The sequence below is a fragment of the Pituophis catenifer genome, unplaced genomic scaffold (genome assembly GCF_029215685.1).
Source record: "Pituophis catenifer annectens isolate HBS135680 unplaced genomic scaffold, rPitCat1.0.hap2 SCAF_1, whole genome shotgun sequence".
Taxonomy (NCBI): Eukaryota; Metazoa; Chordata; class Lepidosauria; order Squamata; family Colubridae; genus Pituophis; species Pituophis catenifer.
This window is the reverse complement of record NW_027256881.1, coordinates 221,851,211-221,879,133: the sequence shown is the minus strand read 5'-3', so window position 1 is coordinate 221,879,133 and position 27,923 is coordinate 221,851,211. Positions and strand designations below refer to the sequence as shown.

Below are 27,923 nucleotides of genomic sequence, written 5' to 3'. Positions count from 1 at the left end.
GGGGGAGGAGGATTGGAAGCAAGCAACGGAGAGAGAAATGAAAGATAAAATCTAGCAGTTTTCTTTTAACCGATGCGCATACGCGGTTTTTTTTTTAATGCTTTTTTCAAAACTCCTAATGTCAAAGGCAGAGGAATTATCACAGACTTGCAAAACCTTTTTCGGAAGAAAAGAAGGAGAAAGTGGGCGATGACCGTGCTCGAAATGACTGGAGAGAAATGCGATCCAGGGGCTGGGGGGAAAAAAGCCAAATATCCAGTTGCCGCCTTGTCACTTCGGTTTATCACGAAGACAGGTGGTAAAAATAAAAATCTGGGAATCGAGTTTATAGTGGGAAAATGAAAGTGAAAATGCTGCACGGTCAGCCTGACTCGAAGAGTTTTGCCGCTATCCCACATGATGATGGAGGAAGCGAGGATGTGCTCCTTTCCTGTGCTGCTGCAGGGAGCCTGGGGGAGCCCCGATCCCCCCCAAAATTTGAGAAACAAAATTCTCTGCTACTTCCAAAGCCGGAAAAAGTCGGGAGGTGGAGAATGCGAGATCCAGAAGCAAGGGGGGCAGATCTTGGTTTGCTTTGCCCAGGAGGAAGGTAAAGAAAGCGTCTTATTTTTCTTCGGTGGGCTTCCTTGGGAATTTTTATCTCTCTTCCTTGCTTGTTTGCCGTAGAAGCGGCAAAAATTTTAAATAACGACGTGAAGAGGAGGCTGGAATGCTAGTTTTCAGGATCATGGTGTCCGATTTGATGAGATAAACACAGTTCTTCTTCCTATTACTTATCAGATTCCTGCAAATTAAATTTTTAGTGGAAAAAGTCGCTATTTCTCCACTTTCCACTTGTCTATCCCTTCCACTCTTCTAATCTCTCCAAAGCAGTCTGAAAATTTTATTTTCAGAGACGCAAATTTCGGAATGCTGATAAAGATTACCATCCTTTGGCATTCAATAAACAGTTTTTAACTCCAGATCCGGAGAGCCTCATCAAGCCTAATATTTAACTGGTCATTTAAGATTTGGGAAATTGTTTAAAGTAATTAAACAAAATGCTAAGCTTAGATTAAAAATGCACCTCTTATCTTACTTCTACTGATGTAGGAAAACTAGGGAGAGCAAGTATTGCTGAACTAACCTATATTAAGCCTGGTGGCAGAAAGATAGCATTTGCTGCCTCTGTTTTTGGAAAGTAGAAATGTTCTAATGATTCCTGTTGAATGTATTTATTTTTGTAACACAGTGAGACAAAGAGTTCTCTCCCAAAAGACCCATGAGCTTGACTTGGCAGAAAAAGGAACACTAAAGCTGGAGCTTTCCCTGTATGAAACAACAGACCCCGCTAAAGATAATGCACCGAAGAAGGAAATAATTTCTAAAAAGGTAACATTCACCTCATAAATTTCATACCTTTAAAGAGAGATCAATTGGCAGTACATTGGTATGCTAATGTTCCCCTCCCTTTATTATTTTTAGGCTCTGGGAGAAGGCGGCCAAGGAAGAGAGATGGGTAAATCAATTGGAATTTTGGAGATGGGAGCAGTTGCTGATGACAGCAGGTTCCTAGTATTTATAGGCCAGTTCCATGACTGTCTAAGGAACAGATGATCTACCAGGGCAGGTGTTTTAAAGTGTTCTGGACTTTGAAAAGTATAGAAAACAGCAAATCAGAGGTTCAAATTTTTCTGAGTTTCTTTGGAGCATGTTAGCATAAAGAAGAAGGCAAGAAAAATGGGGCAAGGTTGAAGATTCATAATACTATAATAACATGCATAAAGTGACTACAGAGAAAAATGGTCCATTCAGAATATTAGCATATACAATTTCCCAGTAATAGTGAAAGATGTAAGAGAAAAGGAAGGTCCTTTCCTGAATAATTCATACTCCATCTATAGAATTTTTTCTAGTTCAAAATGTGTGTGCAGCCACTGGCTTCGGTTGCTTTAAAGGACATTCAACAAATTCAGCATTTACTTTGGGGAATCACTGTGGGTAGAATTGAGTTCATGTCTCCTACATCAGTACTGAATCTGAATTATCTTAAAGAGAAACCAGGAGAATGATAATTAAAAATAATAAATATGTTTGAAAAAGAATACCCTGGCATTTTAAAATAAAAAAACAAATGTAACTTCAGTATAGTGAATACAATTTTAAAATAGTGTGATATTATTAATTTTAATGCTGCCTTTTTAGATATAATTCAGGACAGCAAACGTACCTAATTCTCCTGCCCCTTATTTTTTTCCCCAGAACAGCAATTCTGTGTGGTGGGTTGGGCTGGGAAAGAGGGATTGGCCCAAAGTCACCCAGTGAGGTTTTATGCCTAAGGGATAGCTAGAACTCACAGGCTCAACTCGCTCTCTGATATATTTAAGTAACTTAAAAATATAAGCCAACCCAGTGCAGCTGAATCTTCTTTTTATTTTTTTTCCTTTTTGAAATTAGAAGTGCAACAAGACTACCAAAGAAAGAATGTTACCCTAAAAGGTGGGCCAGCTGGGGAAGCTCCACATGCTGAAAAGGATATTCTTGACTATCCTCAAAAATCTTCACAAGTAATTCTTGAAAATGTTGAAGAAAATATTCACCTGGACACATTAACGCTACTGGTAGATAACATCAGTGCTCTTTCAGGGGATAGTACCTTCCATATTGAACAGATAAATGAGAAGAAGGCTGCAGTAATAACCTTTCAGCAAAGCACTGGTAAGATCTTTAAGCTCATTGCTCAGATATTTAATATTTAAGAATCCTATGGTATACAATATGCTTTCCTACTCAAGTGTGTTTCTGATATATTGGACTGCAGTCCCTGTCACCCATAATCACGTGGGGGTCACAAGAGTTTGAACCCCACAAATCTGTGAGAGTGTTGATCAGAATTCTGATTCCTATGGAATCAGTGGGTGACACTTCCAACTCTGTTTTCACTGGCAGAGCTCTCGGGCTGCCACAGGCACCACCAACATGAGGGACATCAAGCTGGCCATGCCCCCTGGCCACGTGCATCCTGCTCCCCCCCAAGGTCAAACACAAGCCTGATATGGCCCTCAATGAAATGGAGTTTGACACTCCTGACCTAGCTGATTCAGCATTCTGATTCTAAAGGAGAAGAATTGATGGCAGATGCTCTTCCTCCCTCTTTTAAAAGACATCCATAATTAGGCAGATACTATTCAGCACTACTGTTTTCCAGTTCCACTGTATAGGTAGTCCTCAGTCTATAACCTAGTGTCAAAATTTTGACCGCCAAGGCCCCCCAGTAGTCACATGACTGTATTTTGGGCAACTGGCCTGCATTGCAGTATCACATGGGGACTTGACTGCAATCCATGACATTTTTTGCTGAAAATCAGCCTTTATGTTTCGATTTTCTGCAACAATGCTTCATAGTAAACAATGGCAGTGGTGAAATCCAAATTTTTTACTACCAGTTCTGTGGGTGTGGCTTGGGCGTGGTGTGGCTTGGTAGTTGTGGCAGGGGAAGGATATTGCAAAATCTCCATTCCCACCCCACCCTGGGGCCAGCCAGAGGTGGTATTTGCCAGTTCTCCGAACTACTCAAAATTTCCGCTACTGGTTCTCCAGAACCTGTCAGAACCTGCTGGATTTCACCCCTGAACAATGGGTTTGTTTAATGACTGCAGCAATCACTTGACAAATCATGATGATCCTCTTAATGACCATAAAAAATGGATTGTAAAATTGGATTGTTTATGACTTACAACTGTAATGGGCAGGCTTTATAATGGTGGTATGTTGAGGACTACCAATACTATCTGCTAATTTATTCAATTAATCTCTCCACCCTTTTTCTCAAAAGAGCATTCAGTTCCGTACAAAAGCTCCTGATCTAAGCATGAAGGCTGCTTTTAATGTGCTATGAAATACCTGATGAAAGGGACACATCTAGGCTGTTGGTTTGAGTTGTGTCTTCCCAGATATTATCAATGATGGGAGCCACCTGCAAACTCAACTCTTGGTGACCACATGGATACCTTCATGTACTATTCTTGACAACCGTATGGAAGTGGATTACGTTTACTTTTTTACAGGATGTTTTTTCCATTCCCAGTTTAACTTTCAACTCAAGGTATTCCCTGGAAGTATCCTATCCAAATAACAGCCTGATATTTGCTTAACTTTTGGAGATTGGCAGGGTTTATGAAAACATACAGACAACATTGATCTGTTGCAACATCGTACAGGTAGTCCTTGACTTACAGCAGTCCATTTAGTGATGTTTGAAGTTACAACGGCACTGCAAAGTGACTTATGACTGATTTTCACGCTTATGACCATTGCAGCATCCCCCTGGCCATGTGGTCAAAATTCAAATGTTTGGCTATTGACTCATATTTCTGATGGTTGCAGTGTCCCATGTGATCACCTTTTGCAATCTTCTGACAAGCAACCTCAATGGGGAAGCCAGTTTCAACTTAACCATCATGTTACTAACAACTGCAGTGATTCTCTTAACAACTGTCGCAAGAAAGATGGTAACATGGGGCAAAATTCACTTCACAACTGTCTCAGTTAGCAACAGAGATGTTGGGCTCAGCTGTGTTTGTAAGTTGAGGACAACTTGTAATTGAAACTTTAAATTCTCTGTGTTTGTATATGTGCACAGAAATGGGAAGTACATATTTAAGAGCTTCTGATTTCTGTTTTTAGCAGCTGCAAATTTTATCAAGCAATGTTCCACGAACTACAGATTCCGGGAGTATGGACTTACAGCCAGACTTCTTGAATTGACTCATGTAATCAAAGTGGAGAACATCCCAGCTGCAGCATCCAGAGAATTCCTAACTCTCTACTTTGAAAGTCCAAAACACGGAGGAGGACAGGTGATTGATATTCAGATGTTACCCACAGAAGATTCAGCTCTGGTTACATTTGGTGACTCTCAAGGTAATTGTTCTATTTTTACACAAAAAGAATTTGCTACTGCTTGGCTAGAAATAAAAAACTAATGTAGGAAGTTTGGACACATAACAGCATTGGGCTTGATGTGTACCTATTAATAGACTTTCAAATGGCCGAATTAACAGACAAGACACAGCAGCAGCAGCCCAAAATTGATTACAGGTAATCCCCGGATTATGAACGTTCCCTTAGTGAACGTTCAAAGTACATGATCAGTGCCCTCTAGCGTTTCCGAACGCTGAAATTACAAATATTGCAGCACCATGGCAGTTGTTCACCCTTAAGAACAATGACAGAGGGTCCACCCTCCAGAAGCCACGTTCGGGCGTCCAAGGCCTCCCCCAGCCTATTACAGGCTGAAATGGAGCCTCCATGGGCCAGATTAGGCCCTCAGAGGCTCCATTCGGCCCTCCCCAGGGCCCCTCATACTTAAATATAGTTACTTTTTGAAGCGCTCCAGAAGTGGCTGACCCACATGGCAGAGAATAGAATAGAATAGGATAGGATAGGATAGAATAGAATAGAATAGAATAGAATAGAATAGAATAGAATAGAATAGAATAGAATAGAATAGAATAGAATAGAATAGAATAACAGAATTGGAAGGGACCTTGGAGGTCTTCTAGTTGAACCCCCCGCCCAGGCAGGAAACCCTACACCACTTCAGACAAATGGTTATCCAACATCTTCTTTAAAACTTCACAACTGGAGTTGTGGAGGCAAGTTGTTCCACTGATTAATTGTTCTAACTGTCAGGAAATTTCTCCTTAGTTCTAAGTTGCTTCTCTCCTTGAATTAGTTTCCACCCATTGCTTCTTGTTCTACCCTCAGGTGCTTTGGAGAATAGCTTGACTCCCTCTTCTTTGTGGCAGCCCCTTAATATGCTTATTAAAGTGTGTGAGGGAACCCTAGCTCAATTATTTAGGTAAGAAAATACAAAACGAAATAACAGTTGGAAGGCACCTTGGCAGGCTCTATTGCATTCGTAGCTCGAGGATTACCTGTATTACACCATGGGACAAAGATTGGAGCTTGCGAGACAGGCAATGTGCATTTTTGATCTCTGCTTTGCTCCACGAATATGGTGTGCAGAGTAAAGAATTGGGGTTGAATTATGGAACATTGACTGCAGAAATGGAGTTGAAAGTTGTCTGCTGAAAGATATAAGAGTATTATGTGAAAGTAGTGAATTTGAGTGATACATGATGGAAATAAGTATGAATATTAACAGATCCAGGTTAGTATCTTTGTGGAGCCACATCATGTTTTATTGTGATGGTTATTTGTAAGTCTGGACTGTCAATTTTTGCTTTTTTTAATCTTTTTAAATTCTGTATTTGGATTTTGTAAATTGCCCAGAGTAGCAACCATAATACATTTAATTAATAATAATAAATGGTTATGTTTTGATCAGAGAATAAATCAAACATGTATGATGTGAATGAAATAAAAGTTGTGGGCTGCGGCCCATTACCGGCCAATGGGGAAATTGCCACTAGGCCACATGAGTGGCCAGCTGGTGCACGCAGAGCCCCACTTGCACAACTCAGCCTGGGTGCCTGCCTATGTCCTCACTTGTGCGAGCCTCATTGCGAGTGCCCACAGCCCTAGTTGCGGTATTCTCGTCACAGGCGCCCACAGACCCACTCACGCTATCCTTATCACAGGCACCCTGGGCCCACTCATGCTATCCTTGTCGCGGGTGCCCGCAGCCTGACTAACACTTGCCTTGTCGTGGGAGCTCACAGCGCCACTCGCACCTGCGCTTGCCTCTCCCACAAAATCATCCCCTCTTTCCCCCCTCCCCCTGGTCCGGGCCGCCTGTGTTCCAGGACATTCAAAAATTGTCTTTCTTTTGTACTGTACATGGCTTGACAATTCACTGCATGGAAATTGAATTGTATCTGCTTTTATTTCAACTTCTGATACAAGTTCTCAGTATATTCTATTTATGTTTGTTTATAGCTGCCCTGACAGCATTGAAAAAGCAGCACTCATTAAATGGCCAGTCAGTCCTGGTTTATCCATTCTACAGTTCATTGGAAACTGTTTTGTATGGAAAGGAGAAGCCACAAATCAAGATGCCAGAATCTATCAGTATCCCTTTAAATCCTTATATATGGCAGTTCCTACAAGGAAATTATAAATTAATTCAAGAAGTAGAGAAAGAAATGGCCAATTACTTCTGTGAATTAATATGGCCCCTGGCAATTTGTGAGCAACCAAAAGTCGTACTGTCTCCCTCAGCTACCTTAGCTAAACAGGGAACATCCATAAAAGAATTGGTTAGGTCTTGGAAAGATAAAGTTTCTGTGGAATTTGCATGTATCCTATCAAAATTCAGGACAGTTAAATGCAAAATCATTCCAGAAAAATGGGAGACCATTAAAAACAATTTGCTAAAAAATGTGTTGGCTGTGCCAGATGACTCAAAAAATTGTGTTACTCTAGCTGGTTTTCTATTGACTGTGGATAGTGTGGAAAAAGAGTTGAGGGAATATATGGAATGTTTGACCAAGGATGCTGAAATAGCCAGGCAAACATTACAGCAAACGTTGTCAATTTCCCCAGTGAAGTATAAAGTTTTGCAGCAGATCTTGCTAGAAGAGAATATCTATGAAGAAATCACTGGGCAAAAATGGTGTTACGATGCTACAGCAAAGCAGTTGCAACTGAATGGAATAGCTACAGAGGTCTACAAAATGAAAAGTGACTTACTAGAGAAGATGGTCAGGATAGGGGAGAAAAATGTCAAGATTCATCCTTCTATTTTTCAATTCCTGCAATGTGTAGATTCTGACAAGGTGTCAGGGAGCCTGTTTAGGGCCAATAAAATTAATGCTGCCTATGAACTTACACATGATTCTATAGCATTGGTAGGATATTGTCCTGAAGGCCTCTTAAAAGCAGAGGAACAAATAAAGAAATGCTTGACTCATGAACGCATTATATTGAAGGACCAGGAACTCATCCACAGAAAGCAATGGAAAGAATTAATTAAGCATCTGCAGAAGCTAAACAATTCTGTTGAAGAAAGTGTAATAATTGATGACTGGGTTGATTTCGATGGAGACACTAAAATTATTGTGGCTGGTTATACAAATGTCGTAGCAGATGTCTACCACCAACTTTCTGATTTTGTTGAAAGAAACACCCACATGCACACAGTAATTCCTGCCAAGTCAGTGGCGATGGTGCAATTTATAGAGGAGGAAAAGCAGAAGGTTTGGTGTGATTTAAGCAAGAAGGGCCTGAAAATTAATTTTGGAATCCTGCCAAAACAGAAGAACATTGTCCTGAGTGGACCCAAAGTAGTAGTGACAGAGGCAGCAGTGATGGTGGAACAAATGCTGTCTTCGCTGTACTCTGCGAATGTGGTGTTTGATAAACCTGGAGTGAAAGACTTTTTCAAAAAACAAGAACATTACTATGTTAACCTAGCAAAAATGGAATTCAGCTGTTTGATCAGATTGCAAAGAGATGATGAGAAAAACGGAGGTTTTGTGGAAAATGTAAAACACCGTCAAACCAAGGTAAACTTAAAAAATGGCGTGGTGATAGAGGTCTGTATGGGAGATCTGACCAATTATCAAGCTGATGTTGTAGTCAATGCATCAAATGAAACACTGAAGCACAGTGGTGGCCTTGCCTATGCTTTGCTAAAAGCGGCTGGCCCACGCTTACAAGGTGAATGTGATGATCTCATAAAGAAACACGGAGATCTGAAGCCTGGCTGCGCAGTAATCACAGGAGCTTGGAACTTGCCGTGTAAACAGGTGATTCATGCTGTTGGGCCAAGGTGGACCAGTGCCACGAAAGAAAACTGTATACAACTATTAAAGAAAGCTGTAAGGGAAAGCTTAAAACTGGCAGAAAAATCCGGTCATCGCTCCATAGCTATTCCTGCCATAAGCTCTGGGATCTTTGGATTCCCAATAAAAGAGTGCACTCATTCCATTTTAACAGCCATTAAGGAAACCTTAGAAGAATCTTCTGAGAATGGCAGCCTGAAACAGATTTGCCTGGTAGATACGACCTCCCAAACAGTTCAGGCTTTTTCTGATGCTTTACACAAAGTGTTTAAAAGTGGACCACCCCAGCGTACACCACTACCTTCTCCATCATTCGGTCAACTTTTGGAGAGTAAAGATCTTGTACTGACTTCTGATGAAGGTCTAAAACTTATCGTAGAAGAAAAAGGAATCGAAGATGCTACGGTAAGCATTTATATTAGCAGAGAAACTTAAATTATTTTCAATGCAGCTAGAACATATTTTATTAGACCCATTTATTATTATGCTTCTAAAATGCTGTTCTTTCACATTGAAGGAGAACTCTAAAACAAAATCGGCATCTGATTCTGAACACCGTCTTCTCCAACTCCCAGTTGGATTTGTTGGATTAGATTAGAATTGGATGTACATCTTGGAGAAGACTGGAATAGTCTTTTAGTTTTGACTAATTTTAAAGGCTGTTGCCTTTGCAGAGAAAACTGAACCAGGGATGTGCTGCTTGAGTAGTAGGAAATTCTACATTTCACATCCAGCCAAAGGATATGGACTGAATTTTCATGCTGTATTTTGTGGATTCTGTTAATGGAAAAGGCATGCTTAAACCTTGATAAAGGAAGGAAGTACTAGTGATTTCTCTGCCACTCGTCCAATCTCTTGAATTAATAATCATAACCAATTCATTATGATATGAGTCACAGAGATGAGAGTTGCAAGGAATTAGGAATCCTTTTCTCATACCATTCCCATTCCCTGCTGGAGCCCCCTGTGAATCAAAGATGTCTTATTTGTTTAGGGACTATTTTTTCCTGTGTTACCTTAATCTTGTAATACATAAAATCATCTTGGAAGTAATTTTAACGTGGCTTTGGTTCCAGACGGATGTTATCGTAAGCACTATTGGTGAAGATCTAAAGCTTGGTGTAGGTGCACTTTCAAAAGCTGTGTTGCAGAAGGCTGGAGTTGAGCTTCAACTTGAGTTCCATCAAATGGTCCAAGATCAAGGAGCCCAAGGCAATTGTCTAATTCCAACATACGGGCATAACCTTCCCTGTGTTTTCTTGTTCCACGTCATAGTTCCACAGTGGGATGCAGGAAAAGGGAATGCAATCAAGGTACTGCTTCATTTTGCTTCCTTGTTTGCTTTAATTGTCATGTAATCTAATGTTCATGAGTCAAAAAGAAGGATTGAGATTAACAATCCAGGTTAAAGAATAATGGGAGCTGATATTTCATTTTATGCTCCTTATGCATATTCAAGGCAGTTTCTTGAGCTTTGCCAATACTTTCCTGGGCATTCTCAATGGCTCTGCTATACGGTTTTGGTTTTAACATCAGTTTTTGTGTGTTAGTTTGTACTAAAGGTAAAAAGCATGTATGTTAAATTGTCCATCTTATCCCCAAGTACTTTATGTACTTGAAGATAAACTAAGAATTTTAGATGTTAAAATGCACCTAAAAATGAGTTTGGCTGATCTGCAGATTCAAGGATATATGATCATAGTTTTTAAATTACCTGTATATATTTGTGAATTAAGCCCATCTATATATGAGCTGACCCTCGAATTTTTAACTAAAATATCATGACAAATTTGGAACAGGTTATCCATGGGTGGCATATTTTCCATCGTACATTTTTTTAAAAATTTGAGGGTTGGTTTATCTGTTGATGGGCTGATATAATATACATTATGTCTTTTTATTTTTAAAAAAGAGATGTTTCTTTGTAAGCCATTCTTCAATACCAGAACTATAGTTTTGATACAATTGAATTAACTGAGTTGATGTAGTTGAATGTAGCTCTTCATATTTTTCATATTCCTGTCTTTATGTGTGAATGAGGTTGATCTGTACATACTTCTTGTCTATTCAGGCTCCTAAATTAAGTCTTGTGTTAATATTGGTTCTTTTAAAGCATAATTGTGAAATATTGCTTTATATTTTACAGAAACTTAAAAATATCATGAGAAATTGTCTGGAGAGGGCCGAAATGTTGTCATTAAAGTCTATCTCATTCCCAGCCATTGGGACTGGAGGTTTTAATTTTCCAAATTATGAGGTGGCCAAATGTATGTTTAAGGAAATACTTACGTTCAGTAGAAAGAAGAATTTCAAGTTCCTTCAGAAAGTTCATGTTCTCCTACACCCAAAAGATAAAGAGAATATAAAGGTAATGTTACTTTCCCCAAATAAGAAACTGCAGTTTGTTTTTAAGAAACTTGACAGTTTAATTTGCAAAAATAATTGTAAGTTTCCAACTAATTATTAGAAAAACAACAGCAGCAGCAAAGCTGGACTGTTGGATGGGCATCTACTTCCCCAGATACGTTCAAAGGTGGTCCACCTATCTTTCAAAGCTATAGTGTGATAGGCTTGTTTTTGGTTAAATTCGTTTGTTTGTTTTTGTTCCAACTTTACTACTTTTACAAATAATTCATCGTTTCCTCATTTCTAGCCATTACACCAAACTGGTTCTCTTACCAAACTTAATGCTTTGTTTTGTTAGGGTTTGTGACGTAGTATGTTCAAATCCAGCCAGATGCGGTTTATCCCATTAAACTTATGCAATAGTGCACATATGACTCTCATCCTATTTGGCAGTATCTTCCATTCAGTCATCTCTTCTTCTCAAAGATGAACATCACTGATGTCTTTCAGGACAGTCAGATCAACCAGTTTTATCCAGAGCCTCATGGTTTTGTGTGTGTGTACCAATTTTGCCATAATGTTAGTAAATTTTAATAAAAACAGTTAACAGCTTACTGGATTCCCCCTATTCTGGCAGCTGTTATATTTTATTGAAGATGTTGGATTTTTAGTAGAAACACTCATTGTATCCAGGGGCATCCAATGACACTGTCCCTCAGGACACGCAAATTTGCAAGTTCACTACCCTCAGTGCCATTTTTGACATGTGCCATTATTGAAATTGTTCCGTGGTGTTATTGTTCCTTCTTTGCATTGTTTTGGAAACATGTGGATAACTTTGCCCCCTAGGCATTTACAAATGTTTTTCGATCTGGGATTGATGATATTCTCAAGGCTGAGCCAGCGAGCAATGAAGAAATGGCAGGTAATGGGTGGGCTCAGTTGGACGGACCTGTTTGGAATCGGGCTGTGGAAGTGGCGGGTGAGCGTGTGTCCTCACCCCGCCGCTCATATGTAATCATTTCTTCTCCCTTCCCCCTTCCGTCAGTTGGCAAAGCCGGAAAAGTTGGGGGAATCTCTGTTTTAGACTTTATTTCAGAATGCCTATGACCACATATGCGAAGCAATAGCATGATATGTTTGTTTTGGTAGTTAATGCAGTGTACAAATACAGCTAATTTTGTTTGTGAATTGTAGCTTAGTATGATTTATTTATTTGTTTGTATCCTGCCTTTATTATGTTTACAAATAACTGAAGGAGATGAACTTCTCTTCTTCTTTTCTTGAGTGAGTGGCCGAAAATCACCCAGCTGGCTTTTATGCCTAAAGTGGAACTTGAACTCACAGTCTCCCACTTTGTAGTCTGGTGCCTTAACCACTAGATCAAATTTACGATGCACAAACTAGAGTAGAATGACTTGTTCAGCAAATCCTTGATTATAATGTTTACCTGTTAATGTTATTTCAGCATATGAATGAACCATTTTTTTCTCCTTTTCTTCTTCACTTGGCAAAGAACTGTTCCAATGTGGCATATGCAGTTTCAGTGGCCCTTTTGGGGGACCTCTATTAAATTTTGGGGACATCTGCTAGATCTTGATCATAGATCAGGAGTGTGAAACTCAAGGCCCAGCAGCCAAATCTGGCCCGCAGGGTGCTTAGATCTGGCCCATGGGGCCGTCCTGGAAACAGCAAAGGACTGCTCCGCGGTGTCTCTGCTAGTGGAAATGGAGCTCAGGTGGGCCGCGCTTTTTCACTGGCAGAGGGCTATCAAAATAAACTAATAACAAAACAAAAGAGGAAATGTTTCCCCTTTTGAATTTGAGCACCCAAGAAGGGAAAGGAAAGGAGAAAGGGAAAGAGAAAGAGAAAGAAGAAAGACAGAAAAAGGAGGGAAGATGGGAAGAGAGCAAGGAAGGAAAGAGGGGAAGGAAGAAGAAAAGAGATTGAAGAGGGAAAGAAAAAGAGGAGGAAGGAAGGAAGATTAGAATGAGAGTGAGGGAGGGTCTCAGGGAAGACTTTAGCACTTGGCCACAGGTGCCCCCAACACTGCCTTAGCATTTGGCCACCACAGGTGCCCCCAACATGAGTTTCATGTCACGCCCACCATGGCCATGCGAACCATGGCCACATCCCATGCTCCTCCCACCCCGGCCCTCCGAGGTCAAACAGAACCCTGATGCAGCCCTCAATGAAATTGAGTTTGACACCCCTGTCATAGATCTTCTAATTTCAACCTTTGGTGATCATGAAAAAATTGGCAAAGTTCAGTAGCATCTTAGATGTTCAAGATGCCACGTTTAAGAGTAGCATTTCCCAGATGCACAGACCTTATTTTCCTTGGATACAGAATAAAAAATTGAAGTTTTTTAAAATGTATCTTGAAATAGGTATTTATATCTTGTACAAAGAATAGGAGGATAGTGCTCAGCCCATGGATATCAGTGCTATAACTCAATCATAATGTTTCTTTTCTCAATCACAGGTTCCTTTGGATCCCTTTCTACCTCAGCTTCAGGGACTAATGAAATGCAGATTGGATCCATTACCTTCCAGTCAGTGACAGGAAATATTGTCATGGAAAACACAGATGTTATTGTGAATGTGACCAATGAAAAGTTTACATCCAAATTGGGTACTGAATTTCAAATGAACATCTTCTGAACATCCTAATAAGCTAAATGCTCATTCTTGGCGAGACAAAAAGCTATTTGGATATGGAAAAGTCTGTTTGCACATGTGTGAATGAATGTGAGGGTGAAATAAAGATTCGTTGAAATAACTGAAGAATTTAAACTATTTCTTTGTAACCAAACTATGTCTTTGTAACTAAGACATAGTATTTCAGAGTATTGTGGCTCGATTCTGTTGGATATATTAATGCAGTATCTAACTCAATCCCCATCTCACAAATTCTTAGCAATTTTCTTACTATGAAATGTTTACAAGCAAGCAAGGTTATGTTTTAAGTTCATTATTTACATTCCTACATATTCCTCCCCCTTTTTTCATTTCTTTACAGGTGTCTCCAAAGCAATTTTGGAAGCTGCTGGACCTGAAATTGAAGCAGAATGTGCAAGACTTGGTAAGGTGCAACAAGAGGTCCCATTTGGTTAGGTAATGGAGGATTTGGGGAATTTCAATTGCCAAATATAGTTTGCATGGTATTTTCTAAATTGTTCAATCATGGTTCTGAATACATTTGTCAATACAAGTAGTCTTTGAGGTACAAACCTAATGGAGCCTGCACATTAGGTTCATAAGTCAAAAAATTCATCAAATCAATCAGATCCAATTTTACAAATTTTTTAAAATCAAATTCATTAATTGAATCAAATGGCTCGTTAAATGAATGAAGATCTGACTTCCCACCTGGCCACCAATCAGCTGGTTCTGCCTCCACTGATCAGCTGTTTCTGGTACAGGGGGGAAAACTAAATTGCCTCCAAGCAGGCTTGCAGAGCTCTGTGTTTGCAGTTTAAAAAAAAAACTCATTTGCTACTGATCAGCTCAAGCGTCTTCAGACAGCTGCCTAGAGGGTGGGGTGGGGTGGTAATTTACAGAACTTTTTTTTAAAGCAGTTGTTTTTTAAAAAAAACAAAACCTGCCACTAATTACTGGTAACTTAAGAGTCTCTAGGCAGTCACTGAGGGAGATGAGGGAGGGAGATTTACATAACTCTTCGCTTGCAATAGTAACAGAGATGGGAGGGATCTTGAGGTCATCTAGTCCAACCCTCTGCTCTCACAAGAGTATTCCTGTTAAATGCCTATCCAGTCTCTTCTTAAAAGCTTCCAGTGATGGGGCACCCACAACTTCTGGAGGCAATTTATATTAAACATTTTTTTAAAAAACACTGTCCTGATCAGCCAAGCATCTCCAGGAAAAATCCAAAAACTCATAAATAGCTTGCAAATTTGAAAAACAGAAGTTTAGAGAAGAGATATAGCACACAACATTATAGAATGCTTGATGTAGATACTGGCTAGCATTTCTACAAGCAGTTTCAAAGCAGGTGCAAACAAACTTTATCTTTGCACAGAACTGTACAGGTAGTCCTTGGGTTACGAATGGAATGGAGCCTGCCCATTCCATTCGTAACACGAGGAGTCATGCGAGTGAATCTCATACCTTGAACGGAATCACTCCCTCCTTTCGCCCACACATTCACTAATCGAATGCATGGTTTGTTAAGTGCAGATGAGGTATTTCAAGGTGGGGAAGGCCTAGTGATGGAACAGGGCATCTGCTTAAGACCACCCAAAGCCTCCCCAACCCACTGAAATACCTCATGCTCCCCACAGGTGATTTCACCCCACCCAACCTGTTGCACCAGGTCACTTACTGCGCAAAGATTTAGCAAGCTGTCTCCTCTCCAGCCTCTCAGCTGCGCCCACCCCTCTGCAGCTCCATTTTGGCACGCACAGGCCTTGCCCGGCAGGGTTGAACAACTGTCATTGTGCTGCAAGATTTGTAGTTTTGGGACTTGTTCTTAAACACAAGTGGGCGCTGTAACCTGGGGATTACCTGATATTTACAAACACAATACTGTAGTTTGCAAAGTATAGTACAGTACTTAAAAAGAAGCAGAGCAGTTCCCAAAGTGCTTACAAACAAACAGTACTATACTGTACTACAGTGTAAAAAAAAAAAAAGAATACTGTATTTTTCAGACTGTAAGACGCATCTGACTATAAGACCTAAATTTAGAAGAGAAAAACAACAAAAGAACAGCCTACCTTTTTTCGGCCCATTTTTGAGGCTTTTTTTGGACCGTTTTTGAAGCTTTTTTGGGCCCATTTTTGAGGCTTTTGGGGGCCGTTTTTGAGGCTTTTTTGACTCATTTTTGAGGCTTTTTTGGGCCCATTTTTTCTCAAAAAAAAGGGCCATAAAAAGCCTCAAAACCAGGCTGAAAAAAACCTCCAAAATGGGTCAAAAATCCTCCAAAATGGGCTGAAAAACACTGAAAAATGGGCCCAAAAACGCTAAAAATGGGTTGAAAAAGTCCCCAAAATGGGCTGAAAAAACCCCCAAAATGGGCCAAAAAAGCCTCAGAAACAGGCCAAAAAAACTCTCAACAATGGGCCAAAAAAAGGCCTGAAAAAGGCCCAAAAACATGGTGTGTGGAGGCCAAAAAATGGCTGGCAGGTGGGTGGGGCTTTGGCAATGGTCTATAAGACACACAGACATTTTCTTATAGTCTGAAAAATACAGTATTTTAAAATACTTGCAGGAGCAATTCTAGCACTCTAGTTCTCAAGCGCAGGCAGCAGCAAAAAATCAAAAACAAACTTGGCACTGGGCTGGCTGCAAAATCACCGGATCTTGTTTGGCCATGTGACTATGGACAAAAAAACCCTGCCAGCTTCCAGAAATTGCAAAATTGCATCATAACCCAAATGGCACAGGCAAGACACAGAGTTAAAAATGGCGGCTGCTGCAGCAGTGACTGAATCCAAGTCACACGACTACAGAGGCAGTTTTTGATCGCAGTTTTGAATTTCTAACGTAAGTACTCTTTCTGAATAAACTTAGTCTGGTGAAAATTTGCTGAAGGAAACTTTGTATCTGGGGGATTACCTGCACTATTCTGTAAATTGGCTGTTGTTGTTTGTTATAAAGAAAAAGCTACAGATCAGCAGGAGGCTGCCTTATGATATTGTGGTCAAATACTAAAAGATGCTTCTGCTACATATAATGAACTATCATTTAAACGGCTTTGTAAGATTTTCTTCCTTAGTTTATATTTCTATAGTGAAAGTACTCCATAAAGATTGACACTAATATTAATTAACAGTTACAAGCCTGGCAAAAAGAAGTGCATCTTTATAGATTTTCTATATGTAGAGGGAATTGAGGCCATTTGTAACTTATGAGTAATTCCATTCTATAGCCTGGGTAATAATCTCCTGTGTTGCAGAAGGAAGAGGATGTGCAGCAAGGACATCTTCCAAAGAGTATCCTAACAACTAGATGGACTCATTTAAGGGACCAACAGTCCTAGAAATCAATCATAAATAGCAAAGAATTTTAATTTTAATCTTTAGTATTCCTTTCTGACAGGCAAACATCCAGTTACTGAAATTGATCTTTTGACCTACAATCAAACTTATGATTCCTGTATTTTGTACCAATTACCAATGTGGATGCTATGTTTGGCATCATTTGTAATTTCCAAAGACTTTTCAAGAGTTGCCTTTCATGGGGCGTGTTGTTGAGTCAAGAAAGACAGAATATAATCAAGTTGTGGATTATTTTTAAATCTGATTAGTTTAGGAAAGGTGGCACATAACATACTAGGTAGAAGGTTACAAATGTGGCCTTGCTACTGTCAGTAAATCTAGAGCCAGCTGAGGAACACTCAAGAAATACTACTAGACTGCAAACTAACTTTTTAAAGAGTTGCAGCTTCATCTCAAACAGGCTAAGCCTCAGGTAAACAGGTAAAATTTAAAAGGATCCTATGGTTCCTTGGAATTAGATGACAAGGAAGAGATGTTGGTGTCAGAATAAGCATTCTGATGGCACCATCTTCAAAATGCCAGATATCTTCCCCCACCTTCTGAGGGTAACTTCCCACCCGAATGCCAGAATATTTATGAAGATGAGGGAGCAGATTTTGGAAAGCGTCAGAAACTGCTTATCTAGCTGGCACTTCCGATGTATCACAGTCTTTGACCATCAGTGAGAAAAAGAGAGGAAAACATAAAGAGTTTTCCTTATTTTCTTTGTATGTGCCAAAGAGCTTGTGAGAGGGCTATATGTCTACAATTTGACATTAAAAAGAACATTCAATTTTTCCAGCAATGTGCCAAAATGTCTTTGCAGAAGGCAACAAAGGGCGAGCTGTTGTCAGTCAGAGTTTATAGTTGGTGCTTTTCCCTTAAGAAATGTATTTATAGATATTGTACCTTCAATGACTATAGTACATTGTATGCCAAACTTCTCCAGTTCATGGAGAAGTTATAATTTTTATTTTTTTAGCCTCGCAGCCTCACAATGGATTTGTAACCACAAAGAATGGCAAACTACCCTGTAAAAAAATTATCCACCTGGCTCCTTGCTCCAGCATCAAAACTCAGGTCTCCAAAGTACTTCAGGAATGTGAAGCAAAACGGTATGCCTCTGTAGCCTTCCCTGTACTTGGAACAGGTTTGTATTTTTTCCCCAGATAATCATTTGTGCTTTTACCATGGCTGGATTTGCCATTCTAAGCTAGCATCATATAGCAATAGCACATAGACTTACATACCGCTTCACAGTGCTTTACTGCCCTCCCTAAGCAGTTTACAGAGTCAGTATTTTGCCCCCAACAATCTGGGTCCTCATTTTACCGATTTAGGAAGGATGGAAGGCTGAGTCAACCTTGAGCCAGTGAGAATTGAACTGCCAAATTGCAGTTGGACAGCAGTCAGCAGAAGTAGCTTGCAGTACTGGATTCTAACCACTGTGCCACCATGGCACCATATTGACAATTCTGACCTTCTGTTTTGTTAAAATTGACTTCTTAATTTCTCCTTCGTGATTTCTGTTCATTTGCAGACAGCAGCCCCTGGTGTGGTTAGGTAGAGTTTGATCAGAGGCTCTTGGGGAATAACAGAGCTGTAGACTATTCTTAGAAGTTGAAATAACATCCTAAAAGAATGCAATGGCAAGCTCTTCATGTATTGCTCTTAAGAAAGCTTCATGAAGGTGTCCATGAAGTCCTTGGGAGTTCAAGCTTGACTTGGAACAGATGTGACTTGACTTTGCTATCGCCTTCATTCTCCTACTCCTACTCTTGTGATCTTTTGAACCCATACTCAGCACATCATAGGCAAACCAAAGGGGCCAGAGGAGAAAATGATGATGATACATTATGATAGAAAGGGGTGACTTGTATTAGATATGTGGTAGCATCATGAAGTGCGTTGTCAACATTTCATGTCATTACAGATTGATCTGGATCATGCTGCCTAACACAGCTTTATTTGAGAAGCTTAATTGTTGAAAATCAGGTTCATTCTTTATGTGGACAGCACAGTAATACAGCTGCACAAATCCTATACTGTAATTCAGTTAACATGTTTAAGAAACGATAGAGGACTAAGACTAACATGGTAAACACATGCCAAAACAGAGAAGTTCTCAGAGAAGAAAAACGTCCCACAGATGCAGAGTTTGTAAAGATGGCACCATATTGAATGTGAAATCTGTTGAATTTGAAGATTTTGTTAGAATAACAAAAAAGTCTGTGCCAAGATGTTGCAATCTGATTTCCACTGCTTGCATATGTTTGTGCAATGTCACAGTGAACTTATAAAATGGCTTATAAATTTATAAACTTATAAAATTGGGGATTGCAATCTAGATTTCAACATTTTTCCCAAGTAGACGCCCATTGCCTCTACTTATTTTGAATCCAAACACTGCATGATTGTATGTTGCATCGAGGTCCTTGGCCTCTCATCCTGAAAATCATTAAAACTGAGATCCTGACTACAAAAGATCTGCCCACTCCTGTAGATCTATGGAGGGGGGCTTTTTCTGAGGCTACTGCCAGTGACTGACCCTTATCAACTTCTCCAAAGGCAAAGTGTGAAAATAGAGAGAGGGTTCTTTGGGCGAGCATCCCTCATCAGGAAATGGTGGCTAAGGAATTCTGGAAGTTGAAGTCCACAGGTCTCAAAATTGCCGAGTTTGGAGACCCCTGTTCTAAAGGCTAAGCTTGATCCCATTGATGGAAGAAAGGCAAGAAGTAAATTCATGGTACATACCTATTCTATAAGGGAGGTAGGCAGCATTCTGCTTGACTGATTGATTGTCTATTTTAGAAATGCACATGTTGATTTGTGGGAATATATGAGGATAATGCTACAGTATATAGCAAATATTAGCAACTCACTAGTAAAGAACCAGTTGCCTCCCAGATGTACGATTCTTCCATATACTTGATTCAAGCTTAAATGACTACAGTTAGGGATGATGACAATTGTAGTCTGATATCTGAATTATAGTCCCATATGGGTTGTCCATCCTTGCTTTGAGTCCCTCATTATAATAAGTACTAACAATAAGTAAATTTTGTTGGGTTTTCTCTGTTGCATCTGATACAGGTCAGGAAAGAAGGAGTCCTGATGAAGCAGCTGAAGAAATTATCAATGCAGTTGCTTACTTTGCAGGAAAAGAGTTGCCTAGATACTTGAAACTTGTTAAAGTTGTTGTCTTTCAGCCACATATGCAAAAATCCTTTTTCACCATTTTGAAAAATAAAGAAGGTAAGGCATTGGCCACTTCTGAATCTATGTTTTCTAAGTTTAAAGACAAGTTTGAAGTGTGGGGTTCCTTTACTATGAATGCTTTTTCAATTTTTTCCCGTTGAGTGTGCACTTACAGAATTTCCATTTTGCTTATAGGGTGTCTGTTTGATGGGAAGTCACCTGTTAAAAAGAAAAGTTCTACAGTGTTGGAGAAGAAGATTGAGATATCATCATTTGAGTTATGTGGCGAAAACAGGAAAAAAGTGGAAAAGGCTGAAGCCTGGCTAAGGAAATTGGTTTTCAAGGAACAAACAGAAAAATGTATTGTCGATGACTTGATATACATGTTTGCGGATGCTGAAATCAAGAGACTGAATGATCTCCAGAAAAGATTGCATATTGTCATTCATTTGAATAAGATGGAGTCTCCTCCTTTTATTTTGTTATCTGGTATCACCCAGGATGTCCTCACTGCTTACACAGAAATTCAGAACCTCTTAAAAAAACTTACAGCTGACCAGGAAAAGAAATCCAAGGCAGAACTTGTTAAAGTTTTGGTTGAGTGGCAGTATTGTGCAAATGGAAATGTCTTTGTAGCTTTTGATTCATTAAGTAACCTTGATTTAGAAGATGCTAAAATCAGCAAAAAAAAACACATTCAGGTCCAGATTGAGGGACGGAACTACACAGCTGACTTGAACAAGATGTGTGTTGTAAATAGCCAAGGAAAAAGTATGAAAATTAAACGTGTTGGAAAGGATGAAGGTAATGAACATCTTAAATAATTGGGGATGGATTAGTGGCTAGATTACTGTTTTGATCAGAAAAAAATTCAAAAATTTCTTCACCAGGATTTAAAAAGTGTGCAAATGGGGTAGGGCAAGGGTACAAGACAGGTGAATGTGCATGTATCAAATGGAACTTTTTTTAAATTACAGGAATCCTATCCCCAAAGTGAGGGAAGCAATGAATAAGTTGATAACAATGCTCATTACTTCCACTAGGTCTAGAAACATCTTTCTTGGCTCATATCATTCCTTCTCCATCTGAATTTGAGGGTTTCTAACTTTTTTTTTGTAAAAAGAATAAGAATAAATAGCAATAGCACCTAGACTTCTATACCACTTCACAGTGCTTTACAGCCCTCTATAAGCGGTTTACAGAGTCAGAATATTGCCTCATTTTACCGACCTGGGAAGGATGAAAGGCTGAGTCAACCTTGAGCCTATATGAGATTTGAACTGACAAATTGCTGGCAGTTGGCAGTCAGCAGAAGTAGCCCGCAGTCCTGCATTCTAATCACTACGCCATCACATCTCAGGAAGATGATTTGTCTTCCAGACTCTAGAATTATCTTTATTCCTGAGAAAGTATTTGGATTTTAATGTAAGTACTTTAGCTATATTTGTAGTATTTAAAAATGGGGAGAGGAAGCAGTGGCTGAGAGCACCTCTATCAGAGAGTAGATGGCTATTAACTATGTCTTTTGAAACTGAACATGTCCACTAAGATAGCCAGTTTCTGAAAAATAATCTGTTAATGTTTGCAAAAATATAAATTATCTTAATTGATCAGTATTTTTAAGTGACAAAAAAAAAATTCTTACCCTAGAAATTGCTCCTGAAACACGATGCCTAAGAAGTACTCTAAAAACATTTGCAATTTGTAAATTGCTCTACTGAGCAGAACAGAAACTTCCAAGTATTCCGATAAGTAGAAAGAAAGGGAAAGTGGTCAGTTATTGGAGGAAAAGAGTCAAAAGAAATCTGATTTATGAGTGAACAAAATGAAAAGATGGAAATAGTTGTTTGGAAATAACACTTAAGACTCACGCTACTTAGTTTGTGAGTGCTGACAGGACAGTTATGATGAAAAAAAGTTATCCTGTGCAGAGATGCAAAGCCACTGTGAAGATTTTAACAATAAGTGTAATGTTTAGCACAATGGTGGGTTTCACTTACCTTTGATACCGGTTCGCTCACATGCACAGAGCGTATTTGATAACATCTGGGCGGAGCCTCCCACTGCCACTACTACCGGTGTGGGTGAACTGGTAGCAACCTACCACTAGTTTAGCCCAAGAGGAGATAATTGCGAATTCCATTGATTTCAAATTTATTCACAGTTCTATTTTCTGGTTGTCATTACTTTTAACAAAATGTTTATTTTGTAGGCAAACTATTAGAACGCCTTCCTGAACATTGGGAAGATATGAAAGGAAGCCATGCCAAATTGGTTCCACTACAGCCTACAGCAGGAGAATATAAGGATGTTGAAAAAAAATTCCGGACTGGCTGCCCTAAAGTCACAATTGAAAAGGTGACATTTGATCTGAGCTTCTCCTATTTTCCCCATAACAACAATCCTGTAAGATGGGTTTTGGCTGAGAGTGAGTGACTGGCCCAAAGTCAGCCAGCTGAAAAGGGCCACTTTTGTATTCCACAACTTTATAACCCATAGAACACCAGTGGGTTTCTGTTTTGAGTTCTTGAGTGATGTTGAGCATCAGCGACTGGCTGCAAGATTGGCTCAAGAGTTGGAAATACCTTCGCATGGGAAAAGAATTAAGTAGAATAATGTGTACTATCCTGACAGTGAGAATATTCAGATACACCCTATATCTATATCACTGGAGTGTAAAAGAGAGGAAGGAGAAAAGAGCTAGGAAATATGTCACTGAGCAATGTCCATGCTCCTTCAGAGTTTTACAACCTAAAAATAGATTTAATCTTAAAAGCCTTCAATCTGAAGGTCAAATAGTAACAATAACACTTAGATTTATATGGTGCTTTATAGCACTCTGAACAATTTACAATGTCAGCATATTGCCCCCAAAAATCTGAGTCCTCATTTTACCAACCTTGGAAGGCTGAGTCAACCTTGATCCCATCAAGATTGAACCCCAGGCTGTGGGCAGAGTTAGCCTGCATCATTGCACTTCAACCACTGCGCCACCAGGCCTCCTTAGTTTGGAGTCTGTGTTATATTAGACTGTTGACCTCCCCTCCATGGCCTCCATGGTTCTTGCTCTGCTTCCAGTTCTTACCTATGAACTGGGTCATAATGCTTAGCAGCCCTTGCTGACACATTCTTTCTCCATCAAATGTCTTCTGATCATAAAGTACACCAATATTGACCAATTGATAACTGGTGCTGCTGTCTTAGTAATTTCATCTTCTGTACTTCCAAATGGTGGGTGTAATAAACCTAGTTCTACAGTGGTTGCTTTTGCATACATTTGGCCCAATTTGAGTTTAGCAATAGTAAAAGTATTCCAAAGGGAATATGATTTTCTGACTCTTGCTGCTCTAACGTTCATGAGGAGCACTTTCTGAAGTTCTTAAGCAGTTAAGGTAGCAAAGATGTCGCTGGCCTTTCCATAATCCAAAATAAGCCATCAAAGAAATTGCGTTTATAGCTAGTCCTCAATTTACGACAACAATTGAGCCCAAAATTTATGTTGCTAAGCAAAACATTTGTTAAGTGAGCTTTGCTCCATGTTACAACCTTTCTTGCCACAGTTGTGAAGTGAATCACTGCAGTTGTTAAATTAGTAACATGGTTATTAAGTGAATCTGGCTTCCCCATTCACTTTGCTTCTAAGGTCGCAAAAATTGATCACATGAGCCCAGGACACTGGAACCGTCATAAATATGAATCAGTTGCGAAGCATCTGAATTTTGATCTTGTGATCATGGAGATGCTGAAATTGTTCTAAGTGTAAAAAATGGTCATAAGTCGCTTTTTTTAGTGCAGTCATAACTTTAGTGTTACTAAGTGAATGGTCAGTAAAGGAACTGTTGTAAGTCGAGGACTATCTGTATTTTGCCTGCAGTGAATTTTAAGAGTACAGCTAATCCCCGGGTTACAAGTGTTCATTTAGCACCTGTTCGAAGTTATAAGCACCCCCTAGTGTTTACAAGCAAGTCCCAAAATTACGAATGTTGCAGCACCCCAGCAGTTGTTCGCCCTTACAAACAATTGCAGAGGTCTGCAACATTCCCCCTATTCCCCCTGCCCCCACTCCCCACTCCGGCTACCCCCTCCCATTCTATGGTGCTGGACTCACTTTACAAGATCTGTCTCCCCTCTGCCACAGTTTCCTTGCTTTTGAGGGAGAAGGGAGTTGATGGAAGCTCCTGGGTGCCATAATATCGCGCAAGTTCAGGCACCCATCCTCTTTTGCAGAAACTGGGTGCCTGAGCTCTCCCGAGATCATGAACCCCAGAAACTTTCATTAAAAAGTGCCTGTCTCCTGTTCCCCCCTGCCCAAACTCTTTTCCACCACCACCACCCAAATAGAGACTGGAAGCTTCATCTGCGTGCAAATGGGCCCTTTAAAAACAGAAGGTTTCTCTCTATTTGAAATGCCCCATAGGCACCTATGAGGCCTTTGAAACGGAAGGATTTGCTCCATTTTGAATCATTCCATAGGCACCTATAAGACCTTCGAAAACGGAGGGATTTGCTCTGTTTTGAAATGCCCCATAGGCACCTATTGAGCCCAAAATTTATGTTGCTAAGCAAAACATTTATTAAGTGAGCTTTGCCCCAAGTTACAAACTTCCAAAGTCACCTATGAGGCCTTTGAAAATGGAGTGATTTGCTCCGTTTTGAAATTCCCCAGACACATATGAGGCTTTTGAAATGCCCCATAGGAACCAAGAGACCTTAGAAAAGGCCTTTGAAAACAGATTTGCTTGGTTTTGAAATGCTCCATAGGCACTTATGAGGCCTTTGAAAACGGAGGGATTTGCTCGGTTTTGAAATGCCCCTTAAACACCTATGAGGCCTTTGAAAACAGATTCGCTTGGTTTTGAAATGCTCCATAGGCACTTATGAGGTCTTTGAAAATGGAGGGATTTGCTTGGCTTTGAAATGCCCCATAGGCACTTATGAGGTCTTTGAAAATGGAGGGATTTGCTTGGTTTTGAAATGCCCCATAGGCACTTATGAGGTCTTTGAAAATGGAGGGATTTGCTTGGTTTTGAAATGCCCCATAGGCACTTATGAGGTCTTTGAAAATGGAGGGATTTGCTTGGTTTTGAAATGCTCCATAGGCACTTATGAGGTCTTTGAAAATGGAGGGATTTGCTTGGTTTTGAAATGCCCCATAGGCACTTATGAGGTCTTTGAAAATGGAGGGATTTGCTTGGTTTTGAAATGCCCCATAGGCACTTATGAGGTCTTTGAAAATGGAGGGATTTGCTTGGTTTTGAAATGCTCCATAGGCACTTATGAGGTCTTTGAAAATGGAGGGATTTGCTTGGTTTTGAAATGCCCCATAGGCATTTTGAAAACAGCAGGATTTACTCAGTTTTGAAATGCCCCATAGGCACCTATGAGGCTTTTGAAAATGGACGGAATTGCACGCAGATGAAGCTTCCGCTCTCCGTTAGCTCTCCATCTGGGCAAAAAGTGTCCTGGTGGGGGCAAAAAGGAGTTGGGGGAAGGGAGGAGCTGGAGACAAGTGTCGCAAACACTTTTTGTGCCCAGGAGCTTCCATTGACTCTTCTCTACCTCAAAGCAAAAAATAACGCAGCAAAGAGGAGACAGATCTTTGCAAGGTAAGTGAGTCTGGCGCCTGTTCCATTACTACCCCCCCTTTGACCTTCCCACCCTGAGATACCTTATTTGCGCTTAAAGAACCACGCATTTGCCCACACATTAAATTAGCAAATGCCTGGGAGAAAGCAGGGAGTGATCTCGTTCAAGGTACAAGATTCACTCCCACTACTCCTTGAGGTACGAATAGAATGGGCAGACTCCACTGTATTCGTAACTCGAGGACTATCTGTACAGCAGTGATATGAGCAGTTACTTTAATACATAAATAATAAAAATAAATATGATCTCACACTTCTTGAATAAAGGCAATACAGGGGACAAGAGGACCTTTTTGGCAAATAGTAACACGTAAGAGACTCCTTGCCAATTCTCCATTGCAACCTTTTTTCTCAGACTGTTTATTTCTAATCTCAGCATAGTCACCAAGGGAGAATGATAAAACTCACAGGAGATGAAGACAGATATTGTATGCTAGGGAATGATACTGTAAATGAATAATAACATTTTTACATTTGCAATCTGTGTAGATTGAAAGGGTACAGAATCCCTACCTCTGGCGAGCCTATCAAGTCAAGAAAAAGGAAATAGATACAAAAAATGGCCATGAAAAAAATGAGAGGACCCTTTTCCATGGGACTCCCCATTCCACACTGGTGCCAATTTACCAGACTGGCTTTAACCGCAGTTATGCTGGAAAGAATGGTAAGATCATTCCAAGCAGATGTAAGGGAATAAAGCACTATATTTCAAAAATGTATAAAGATCTTTAAAAAGCAGCCTAACAGCATCCCCTCCCTTGCCCTTCCCTTCCCCTTCCGTTCCCTTCCCTTCCCTATCGGCAGCTTGCAAGATTTAGTGAAGAATCTGGGTTGTTGTTTTTTTTTTTAAAAAATCCTATTGGAAAAAAAAACTTGCTGAAAGGAATACACTCAAAAGAAAAATAGAGATTAAGTCCTAAGAGAAGAGCTTTATACTGTCACATCCTTCTTTAAAAGGCAACAAAAACTTATTACAAAAGAGCATTTAGAATCAAAGTGGCTGATACAATGATAAAATAGATACTTCATGAAAGTATTAAAACTGTCTTAAGATAAAAACACTCTTCTTGCAAAAAGATCTGCAAACTCTTAGGCAACACTTGGTTGGTTTGAGCGACCCCTTTCTGGGAGCTGTGCAAACTCAACACACAGAGAGAGGGACTCATACGCCCAGCTGCATTTTCACACCAGCCAATCTGGTGAGAAGAGTTTATACACAGAGTTTTATTTTCCCTCAGGAGAATCTTGGGTCTATCAGGTTGACAGCTATGGGAAAAAATAGTATTCTTTTTCTGTCCTCTTGAGTCAATAGGATTGTGGCTGCTCAGCATCTCATTCTCCTCAGTGAATGATTGAGGGAACAAAACGTGCCAACATCTTTTTTCAGTTCAGTTCAATTGAGGAGAATGGAAAAACTAGGCTGTCATGTTTTTATTTTTCACGAAAGTGGTAGTTGTGACATCTCAGTTTTATAACTCCCTGCTGACAATGTTCTGTTCGCTCTTCCTAAAATGAGGTTTCAGATTCCTTTCCATCAATTTGCTGTGACTGAATGTACAACACAATCAGTGGCATTTTTAGAAATACAACTGGCTAGATAACCTTATAATTCATCACTCAAAGCTGAAGTACAAAATATTGGTGCTTTCAATATCTTTTAATACTTTAAACTCTTTTTTCCTTGGTTTCAGCTGCAACGATTGGTAACGGGACCTATTTTGCCGTCAGCTCAAACTATTCTGCACATGACATGTACTCCACTCCAGACCGAAATGCCAGAAAATATATGTATGTTGCCCGTGTTCTGACCGGTGATTATTGTATGGGAAGTTTAGGACTGATTGTACCACCATCCAAAAATAGAGGTGGATTTATCTTATATGACAGTGTAACTAACAACATGAATCAACCATCAGTGTTTGTTATCTTTCATGATGCTCAGGCTTACCCAGAATATCTAATTACTTTTAGAAGATAAGTTAATAGGCAAAAGATGATTTATT

At 39.8% G+C, this 27,923-nt stretch overlaps 1 protein-coding gene across 1 annotated transcript; it reads left to right on the top strand.

Annotated features, from left to right (window-relative positions):
* Positions 1-326: 326 nt before the first annotated feature.
* On the top strand, positions 327-27,903 carry LOC139327281 (protein mono-ADP-ribosyltransferase PARP14-like). The gene is made up of 17 exons (XM_070957075.1): positions 327-589; positions 1,232-1,371; positions 1,465-1,498; positions 2,437-2,697; positions 4,666-4,902; positions 6,883-9,134; positions 9,806-10,042; positions 10,876-11,097; positions 11,925-12,000; positions 13,561-13,710; positions 14,098-14,160; positions 18,060-18,227; positions 20,171-20,395; positions 20,471-21,079; positions 22,488-22,633; positions 26,410-26,584; positions 27,612-27,903. Exons 1-17 carry the CDS (start codon positions 397-399, stop codon positions 27,896-27,898), a joined length of 5,475 nt encoding a protein of 1,824 aa, XP_070813176.1. The 5' UTR covers positions 327-396; the 3' UTR covers positions 27,899-27,903.
* Positions 27,904-27,923: the final 20 nt, after the last annotated feature.